Raw genomic sequence first — 10,555 nt, 5'->3', positions numbered from 1 at the left:
AGATGCACACACCTGACCACACCCACACAGATGCACACGCCTGACCACACCCACACAGATGCACTCACCTGACCACACCCACACAGATGCACACACCTGACCACACCCACACAGATGCACACACCTGACCACACCCACACAGATGCACACACCTGACCACACCCACACAGATGCACACACCTGACCACACCCACACAGATGCACACACCTGACCACACCCACACAGATGCACACACCTGACCACACCCACACAGATGCACACACCTGACCACACCCACACAGATGCACCCACCTGACCACACCCACACAGATGCACCCACCTGACCACACCCACACAGATGCACTCACCTGACCACACTCACACAGATGCACACACCTGACCACACCCACACAGATGCACAACCTGACCACACCCACACAGATGCACAACCTGACCACACCCACACAGATGCACACACCTGACCACACCCACACAGATGCACACACCTGACCACACCCACACAGATGCACACACCTGACCACACCCACATAGATGCACACACCTGACCACACCCACACAGATGCACACACCTGACCACACCCACACAGATGCACACACCTGACCACACCCACACAGATGCACTCACCTGACCACACCCACACAGATGCACTCACCTGACCACACCCACACAGATGCACCCACCTGACCACACTCACACAGATGCACTCACCTGACCACACCCACACAGATGCACACACCTGACCACACTCACACAGATGCACACACCTGACCACACCCACACAGATGCACACACCTGACCACACCCACACAGATACACACACCTGACCACACCCACACAGATGCACACACACCCACTGAGGTGGATTCAGTGAGAAATGTCCCTCATGGGCTTCAGTAGTTGAACTTTGCTCCTTGCTTGTTGGCTCTCTGTGTGTGTGGGGTGAGGTTTAAGAGTTGTGCCCTTGCTGGAGGAAGTATGGGTAAAGATTTCATCTGCTTCCATTGTGGTTGCTCTCCTTCCTGTTTGCCATTGAGGATGTGGCTCTCAGCTTCCTGTTCCTGCCACCATGCCTGCGGCTGGCTGCAATGCTTGTCTGCCATGATGCACTCTTTTTTTTTAAAGGTTTATTTATTTACTATCTATACAGTGTTTTACTACACATGCACCCGAAGACCAGAGGAGGGCATCGGTTGTGAGCCACCATGTGGCTGCTGGGAATTGAACTCAGGACTCAGGAAGAGCAGCGCCATCTATTGGCGCTGTGGTCCCAGAGATCTCTTCTGAGTCGCCTTGGTCATGGTATTTAATTACAGCAAACCAAAAACAATAAGTACATACAAAATTTTTAAAAAGACTTTTTTTTAAAGATACATTCTTTTTTTTTTTGGTTTTTCGAGACAGGGTTTCTCGGTGTAGCCTTGGCCATCCTGGACTTGCTTTGTAGACCAGGCTGGCCTCGAACTCACAGCGATCCTCCTGCCTCTGCCTCCCGAGTGCTGGGGTTACAGGCGTGCACCACCACACCTGGCTCACAAAAAAAAATCTTTAAAAACAATGTTAACTGGCTGTTAGGAGTGTGTGTGAGTCAGGGCATAACCACTGAGCAGCCCTCCCCAGTGTGTGCTGCACTCACAACACCCCATCCCTGCAGTCCCCTGCACAGCTCCCAGCAGCTCACTCCACAGTCTCCTGTCCCTCAGGACCTGCTGCTGTTCCACCCTGAGAGGGACCTGCTCCACTGTGTGAGCTCAGGGAACCTGGAGCTTCCTGTGTCTCCTGAGCCTCACAGCCTCCTCTGGGCTCCCCAGGGAACGACTCCCTCTAGAGGAGAGGCTCCCACAGCCGCCTCCCTCTTCTGCAGAGGCTCCTTCATGAACACAGCCTTAGCCAGATGCTGGTGTCCAAGTGCAGCACCCTGTCCCCTGACACTGAGGTCAGAGTCACCTGGGCTGTCCCCTCAGCACAGCCCTCCCTCCTCTCCCACCTGCATGTCTGTCTTTGACTCATGGTACAATTTATGTTTTCATTCATTGACGAAACCTTTATTGTGTTTAATGTTTGCTGGGTCCCCGCACTAGAAGTCATCATCACAAGATAGAGATGGCTGCAGCATCCGGGTGTTTATGTCAGCGTTACTTGTTTCAGCAAGGGCTGTGGGAGCTCCTGACTAGAGGTCACAAACCTTTAAAAGAAAACTGCAGGGCCAGAACATGGGATGAAGTAATTTCCATCTCTGTATTCCCAGAATTACTTTTTTTTTTTTTTTTTTTTTTTTTTAGTTTTTCGAGACAGGGTCTCTCTGTGTAGCCTTGGCCATCCTGGACTCACTTTGTAGACCAGGCTGGCCTCGAGCTCACAGCGATTCGCCTGCCTCTGCCTCCCGAGTGCTGGGATTAAAGGCGTGCGCCACCACGCCCGGCTGCCAGAATTACTTTTTTAAAAGAAGCATCACTTTTGTGTCTGAGTTTTGCTTGGCTGTATGTATGGGCACCATGTGTGCACCTTGCATCCGTGGCCATTGGATCTTTTGCAGAAGGAATCACGGGTGGACGAGATAAACCATGTGGTGCTGGCAGAGCAGAGCCATCTCCCCAGCTCCTGAACCATGTATTTTAAAATGAACATCACTTCTAACTAGACCCTACTGCAAAGCCTTGAGCGGCCACTAGAGGGCAGCACCAGGAAATCCCAGAACCAGGGAGGAAGATGGGGCATTGGGCAGAACACAGATACAATAGGGCCTGACCCAAGAGGAGACCTGTGGATGCCTCCTCTCTGCCCATCCCATAATCCAGGCTTTGAAACTGAAAGGTGGATAGAACCTCCGGAGAGGCTGCAGGAAGGAGGCAGGTCTCAGGAGCCTGAAGTTCATCTCCTCAGCCGCAGTGTCCTGAGTGCAGGTCCTGGTTGTACTTTGTGGGGACATGAACAGGAAAACACCTTCCACTGCTGTGACACTGAGGGACCCCAAAGGACAATGAGGCAGCCACCACTAGCAGGGACAAGAAAGCCTGGTCTTCCATACAAACTAAAAAGACAATAACAAAAACACACCAGCTCTGGCTGCTCATAATCCTGGGACAAGGCGCTGGTCACCCCTGTGTCCCTGTGATCACAGATCTCAGCATGTGGTTCACAGTGATGAGGAGAACAGAGCCAGGAGGTGACAGAGCTGAGGAGTGACTCTGTCAAAGATGACAATGGACTGAGCTCCACTTGCACATAGCCTGTTCACACTCAGCTCTACCTGGACACGGCTGGTTCACTCAGCCCCACCTGTAAACAGCCTGTTCACACTCAGCTCCACTTGCACACAGCCCGTTCGCACTCAGCTCCACCTGGACACAGCTGGTTCACACTCAGCTCCACCTGGGCACAGCCTGTTCACACTCAGTTCCCACATTCTCATCCTGTCCCACCAGATACACACAGCATAGTGACACAGATTCTGGAAGGTTTTCCATCATTTATTTCTTTCATAAAACTGTAAGAATTCTCAATCCTTTAATTTATTCACCAATCAACCCTTCAGATCAAGAAAGTTAACAATCAAGTCCACATTCAGCTTTTTATTCTCAGTGGGGACGGGAGGAGCTGTAGCTCAGGGCAGCAGGGAGCTGACAGGATGGAGATGTTCCCTCCTGCCTGCTGGACCAGGAAGGTTGGCTGTGGAAGGGAGCACAGGCAGTGCAGGGACAGGGTCCTGGTGTGCAGGGCTGGGCTCCCCACTTCTTCACATGGAGCCCATAGGATCACAGGGAGCATCAGACACCGTTGCTAAGAAGAACTGAGGGCTCTGGACGTCCCAGGAGGGACCTGGACACATGGCCTGTCCCTCAGTCCACTCCGGGCAGCTGTCTTCATGCTAGAGAAGGAGAGTCAGGAACAACCACTGTGAGGACAGCATCCCAACAGCCACCGCTCACTCAAGGGACATTCTGGGAGTCCCTGAGTCCCACTCATCTCCCCTTTGTCCCTCCCCAAATCAGGCCCCAAAATGTCACCTTTACAATCTGGGAGAGACACATCAGAGCTCCGGTTGCTGTCCTTCCCTAGGGAAAAAAATAATTACAAGGTACAAACAGGGCTCAAAAAACTTTGCTGGACCTGGAGAGATGGCTCAGAGGTTAACAGCACTGTCTGCTCTATCAGGGTCCTGAGTTCAATTCCCAGAAACCACATGGTGGCTCACAACCATCTGTAATGTGATCTGGTGCCCTCTTCTGGCCTGCAGGAGTACATGCAGGCAGAGCACTGTATACGTAATAATGAATAAGCAAATATTAAAAAAATATTTTCTGGAGGGGCTATTATGGGTTGGCTGAGCTCCCCACCATCTCCAGCTTCATCCCAAGAGCCTCAGGGACAATCCTGCTCCCCCAACATTTACCTGGAGCTGGAACATAGTCCCCCGCTTTTCCACCTGTGAGAAGAAAAGCTGTGAGAGACCAGGGAAGACCCAAACCCTAGGAAGTTTCCAGAACTGACAGCAGCCCCAGCTAGAAACAGGAGCAATAGAGACAGGAGCCATGAGGGTGTGCATGTGTTTCCCATTAATGAGGCAGAGCACACTTCTAAAAGGGGCTGAGAGAAAACCCAACCCTTGCCCTCTCCTACCTCTGTTTCTCCTCCTCCTCACAACAGCCACCACAGCCACAATGATGGTCACAGCTCCAAGGGCAACCAGAACAGCAATGATTGCCATGATGGGGACCATGGACTCAGGAGGCTCTGGGAAGGGAAGGGAAAGCAAGGGAAGGTGAGGGTCATGACCCCAGCTCTCAGCCCTGACCTGCTCATGGCCTGCAGAAGGCTCCAGCTTTCCGAGCCCAGCTCTGCACCCACACCCTCCTTACCCCATCTCAGGGACAGGGGCTCAGGCAGACCCTCATGCACCACATGGCATGTGTAATCCTGCTCCTTCCCAGAAGGCACCACCACAGCTGCCCACTTCTGGAAGGTTCCGTCCCCTCCAGGCCTGGTCTCCACAAGCTCCATGTCCTGGGTCAGTTCCTCCCCATTCAGCTGCCAGGTGAGGGTAATGTCAGCAGGGTAGAAGCCCAGGGCCCAGCACCTCAGGGTGATGTCACCTTTAGATCCAGGGTGGTGGGTCACATGTGCCTTTGGGGCATCTGTTGGGAGATTTAAGAAATCCACAATTGATGGGTGTAGTGGCACATGCCTTTAATCCCTGCACTCAGCACGCAGAGGCAGATGGATCACCGTGAGTTTGAGGCCAGCCTCATATACAAAGTGAGTCCAGAACAGCCAAGGCTACACAGAGAAAGCTTGTCTCAAAAAACAAAACAAATGCCACAATTAAGGAGATAAACTAAAATCTGCAAAAATAACATTAAATCAGTGATGACACTGGACTATGTTTCTGTTTGAACACTTGGACTGTCGTCACCACACTGGTGACCTGCAGGCAGAGCTGGTCCCCTCAGCACAGAACTGCACATTTTCCTGGGGCGACTCAGAAGCTAAGAGAGGATCTAAATAAACCAGCAGGTCAACATTTTGGTTTGTTTGTTTTGTTTTTTTATGAGATGTCCTGTAGTTTAGTATATGTATTGGAAAGATGGAAGAAGGGACAGAAAAAAAATTAACTTCATGTGTGTTTGATTTCATATCAAAATAAGAAATTAGTGTCAGGGGCTACATAAAGGATGTCCCCAACTGCTGCTGCCACCACTGAGGCACAAACATGTGTTGGGGGATGGTCTGATGTATTTTGATGCTAATTACTGCTTATTGTCTGTATCTTACCTTTTGCTCAATAAAAAGCCATCCCACCTGGAGGGGACAGAGGAGATAGGTGGGACTAGCAGAAAGAGAAATCCTTAAAAAAAAAAAAGACAGCCAGGAGGGAGAAGGAGAGAGACCTAAAGAGAGAAAGGCCACCACGGGTTAACTAATTAAAAAAAAAAAAAAAAAAAAAAACCCAAACAACAACAAAACAAAAACCAAACACATGTCTGGGGATATGGATAAAAAAATCCGGCCCAAATAAAAAACATTAACAAGTATTTGAGATTATAAAGAAAAGGTAACTTGATAAAAGTTATTAAAAACAAATGACATGAAATCGAGATGGGGATCCCATGCCTGGCCCACTATGAAAAGTAATTTAAAAAGATTGATATCTGCCCTGCCCCAGGTTAATTAAGGTTTTTTTTTTTTTTTTTTTTTTTTTTTGCGACAGGGTTTCTCTGTGTAGCCTTGACTGTCCTGGACTCGCTTTGTAGACCAGGCTGGCCTCAACTCACAGGAATCCGCCTGCCTCTGCCTCCCGAGTGCTGGGATTAAAGGCGTGCGCCACCACGCCCGGATACTAAGGCTGTTTTAAAATATAACAAGTGTCTGGGTCTTGATTGACCGCTAGCTGGGCCTACAGATGATACAGATGATTGTAAAAAAAACAACCACTGTGTCCATCTTGCTGACCAGCATTCACTGTCTGTCCTAGTGAACAGTCATCTCCAGAGTGTGCAGCAGAAGCGTGGTGAACTTCTCACACTCAGCCAGAGAAAATGACTCCCAGCCCCTGCCTCTGGGGGGACAGATACAAGGCAAGTCACACAGGATCCTGAAGTGTGCTGTGGACCCAGTGCAGCACCCACTGGGAACACAGCAGCTCACAGGGGAGTGGATCTTCCCTCTCACTCCAGTCCTCCATTGCAGAAGCCCTGTCTCTGAGGAAGGTCAATTCCTGACTCACTAGGGGGAGCACTGCAGCTTGCTGGGGCAGAGGAGGAGCAGGAGGGGCTGGATGGTTAATTCTAGCAGGAAATAGTCCAAGCTCACAGGAACCTTTCTCCTTTAAGGAAACACTGACTTGTCTAATTATCCAGGTTAGCAGTGTCTCCTGGCATCTGTGGACACTGATAGAAGATAATACAAGGGGATGAAGAAACATTAATACCACAGTGGGGAAGAAAATCTAAAAGCAAAATAATGCCTTCAAGCCTGAAGGTGGTGGTGCAGGCTTTTAATCCCAGCACTCCAGAGGCAGAGCCAGGTGGATCTCTCTGTGAGTTTGTGGCCTGCTTGGTCAACTAAGAAAGTCGAGGACAGTCAAGTCTACAGGGAAACCATGCCTCAAAAACCCAAACCAAACAAACAAAAAAAAAAAAAAAGAAAAGGAATTCTACTATTTAATATTTGTCAAGGGCGCCCCATAAGTGCTCATGTGACCATTCTAGAATTAGATAGAATTGGGGTGTGGCAGGCACATAAATCCCACACACAGGGATCTGGGAGAATATATTCTTTGGAAAGTTCTAGAAACTGGGGGTACCTAGCTGGACTGTGGTGGCACAAGCCTTTAGTCCCAGCAGTCGGTAGGCAGGCAGAGGCAGGCAGATCTCTGTGAGTTCGAGGCCAGCCTGGTCTGTGGAGGCCAGGGCTACACAGAGAAACCCTGTCTTACAAAACAAACAAACAAACCAAAAAAACAAAACCAAAAAAACAAAACAAAAAAAGCCCACCTAAAATCCCAACAGCAGCAGCAACAACAACAAAGCAAAAAACAACAAAACAAAACAAAAAACAAGGAAAAAAACTAACCTGGGTGCGGTAACACACACCTGTAACCACAGAGAAACTCTGTCTCGAAAAGAAAAACAAAACAACAACAAAAACAAAACAACAACAAAAAAAGAAAAAGAAGGAGAAGAAGAGAACCGACACTGGTGGAGCCTGCCATGTTGGATCAGGAGACTCCGGCACTGTTTCCCTAGAGACAGGGGCACCATCCCAGCTGAGGTTCTTCTTCCTCAGGGCTGAGCTGAGGGCGGAGGGAGGAGGCGCCCGCGGCCCCTGCACCTGTGCGCAGCAGCGTCTCCTTCCCGGCCTCCAGGTATCTGCCGAGCCACTCCACGCACGTGCCCTCCAGGTAGGCCTTCTGTATCTCTGCCTGACCAGCCTGCTCCCACTTGCGCCGTGTGATCTGCGCCGCCGCGTCCGCCGCCGTCCAGGATGTCAGGTCTTCGTTCAGGGCGATGTAATCGCGGCCATCGTAGGCGAACTGAAGATACCCGCGGAGGAGGCGCCCGTCCGACCCCACGTGACAGCCGTACATACTCTGGAACGTGTGAGAGCCTGCGGGAGCCCGCGGTCAGCCCCGCCCGCCTGTTTACGTCATCGCCCACGCCCGCGGCCCCGCCCACCTGTTCCTACGTCATCGCCCGCGGCCCCGCCCACAAGTTCATGTGCCATCGCCCAGGTCCCGCCCACATGTTCTCACGTCATCGCCCACGCCCCGCGGCCCCGCCCACCTGTTCCCGCGTCGCCGCCCACGCCCCGCGGCCCCGCCCACCCGCGGGCTCCTCAAAACCGAAAGGGAAACCGTCCCGGGTCGCGTTTTTCCCCCCGAACCTCGGACTTGGGACCCGGGCGTCTCCGGTGTCGGGACGTGGAGGGGACGTGAGCTCTGACCGCGGTCACTCACCGCCCTCGCTCTGGTTGTAGTAGCCGAGCGCGGTCCTCAGGTTCACTCGGAAAGTCTGCTCCGTGTTCTTGGCTTTCCCTGTCTCCCGCTCCCAATACTCCTGCCCCATCCGCTGCATCCACTGCGCGCGCGGCTCCATTCTCGGAGTCTCCGCGTCGCTGTCGTAGCGCACGAACTCAGTGTCGTCCACGTAGCCGACTTCCATGTACCGGGGCTCCCCGAGGCCGGGCCGGGACACGGCGGTGTGGAAATACCGCATCGAGTGTGAGCCTGGGGGCGGCGCGCGGTGAGACCCCGACCCTCCTCCCGGGACCCCGGGCAGGTGCGCGGGCCGGGAGGGGAGCAGGGCGCGGGGCTCGGGACGCGGGTGGAGCAGGGGGCGGAGGGTCTGGTGGGCGACGCGGGGACGCGGCTTCCCCGGTGTCCCCCATCCTCCCCGCAGAGTCCGTTTCCCTCCCGACCCCGCACTCACCCGCGTGGGTCAGGGTCGGGGCCAGGGCGGCCGCCAGCAGCAGGAGCAGCGTGCGCGGCGCCATCGCCTCCATCTGGGATCCGGGCGAGTCTGAGTCCCGCGGGCTGCGTGGACTTTATAACCGGTGCCCGCGGCGGCGCTGGTTGGTTGCCCAGGATCGCGCCACCCAATGGGGGTGAGAACCGCGCACTTGTCATCAGTGTCCGGGCAGAGGGAGCTGACACAGGTTAGGAGCAGAAGTGAAACTGGGCAGATGGGGAATCCCCAGCCCTGGGCTTCCCCACCCCGGACCTCACCGCCTGGCCACTGACACTTTGCCTGACCTTGTGCTGAGGGACAGAGCGCTGTTTGTCATGGCGTCTCCGCGTTCTCACCCAGAAGCTGCCTGGACCCCAGGAGAGACCCGAGGCCAGGCTCATGTTGTCCTTCCCTCCACCCTTCCTCTTCCTTCTCTTCAGAAGTCGGACTCTGGGGTCTTCTAGAAGAAAAGCCGCTTCCGGGAACACAGTGGCAGCAGCAAGCAGTTGGGGATGCAGGTGAGAGAGGCTTCTCCTCAGAGCAGAGGCGCTGGCCTGCAGGCCCCACACAGACCCACAGAGACCCGGCTCTGCCCACCTGCAGTGGGCGCTCACACTGCCAAGCCCGACAGCAGGAGCCTCATCTGTGAAGAGGAGACTTTGCCTCTTCCCTCAGGGTCCCTCTTCTCAGCCTCCTGCTGGACTCAGGCTCCTCCTGTGTCTTCCCAGATGATGCATCTGTGGCTCCCGGCGGTTGTGTTTCACAAGGATCTTCACCCCACGTCCTGAGACTGTCTGTGTGGACCTGGGTCACTGTCTGAGCACAGTAGACCCCCTTGTCCACTGGGACGAGACCCCTGTGGAGTCAAGTGCAGCTGGTCCCTGTCACACTGCACTGCCCCTGTGTCCACACACTTCCCTGTACACTTGCTCTGGTGAACCCACCACAGTGAGAGAGGAGCTGTAACTAACTGTAAAGGAACAGTGATGTAGTGTGGTAGACAGAGTTATGGAGTCTGTGACCCTCGCACTGTCTCTCTGATCCTCACTCACACTTGTGAGCTGGTGAGGTGTGTGGGACACGGTTTGGTTACCGAGTTGGCTCCCGAGTTCCTCAGGCCTGAGCCGTGTGGACACTGGAGAGAGAGAGAGCGGTTCTCAGGGCAGAAGGTGCCCACTGGGGATTTGAGATCTCATTCCTGGTCAGGAGTGTTTAAAATTAAAATTAACAAATTCATAATGTCTTTGTTTCTGGGGATTTTGATTTGATACGTCCACATTGCAGCCACACATACCTGAAGTGAACATTGAGAGCAGAGGTCAGTGGGGACTCCTGCACAGAGTCACACACAAAACTGTGTGTCACCGTGTGCCTGAGCAGGGCTCCAACCTGCAGTGACCTCCTCATGCTGCTGTGCACGGCCTCCCTGACCCCACCGTGATGCTTACAGCACCTGTTTCCATGAGCCGTTCATATCAAGCGCTGTGTGAGTTTTCCCTGGAAACGCCATCCTCTTGGGTCTCATCCTGACCAACTGAGGAGGCAGCTGGCTTCAGGCTGCTCCCCAGAAAGCATCCCCCTCAATTGTTCTTAGTTTATTATCTTTTTTGA

At 53.2% G+C, this 10,555-nt stretch overlaps 1 protein-coding gene across 1 annotated transcript; it reads right to left on the bottom strand.

The window, feature by feature from the left end:
• Positions 1-4,312: 4,312 nt before the first annotated feature.
• Positions 4,313-9,078, bottom strand: LOC127195093 (H-2 class I histocompatibility antigen, Q10 alpha chain-like). Its single transcript, XM_051152532.1, has 6 exons — positions 8,927-9,078; positions 8,455-8,724; positions 7,830-8,105; positions 4,859-5,134; positions 4,491-4,733; positions 4,313-4,425 (listed from the first exon to the last, which is right to left on the bottom strand). The coding sequence occupies exons 1-6, from the start codon at positions 8,997-8,999 to the stop codon at positions 4,313-4,315; spliced, it is 1,251 nt and encodes a 416-aa protein (XP_051008489.1). The 5' UTR covers positions 9,000-9,078.
• Positions 9,079-10,555: the final 1,477 nt, after the last annotated feature.

Source organism: Acomys russatus, chromosome 11, assembly GCF_903995435.1.
Source record: "Acomys russatus chromosome 11, mAcoRus1.1, whole genome shotgun sequence".
Lineage (NCBI taxonomy): Eukaryota > Metazoa > Chordata > Mammalia > Rodentia > Muridae > Acomys > Acomys russatus.
The sequence above is the reverse complement of the archived record's forward strand: the minus strand, read 5'-3'. Positions and strand labels throughout refer to the sequence as shown.

Coding starts and splice junctions, on each gene's coding strand:
- LOC127195093 (XM_051152532.1), bottom strand. CDS start 8,999: ATGGAGGCGATGGCGCCGCGCACGCTGCTCCTGCTGCTGGCGGCCGCC. Junction 8,106..8,454: donor CTACAACCAGAGCGAGGGCG/GTGAGTGACCGC, acceptor GGGCTCCCGCAG/GCTCTCACACGTTCCAGAGT. Junction 5,135..7,829: donor GGAGACGCTGCTGCGCACAG/GTGCAGGGGCCG, acceptor ATCTCCCAACAG/ATGCCCCAAAGGCACATGTG.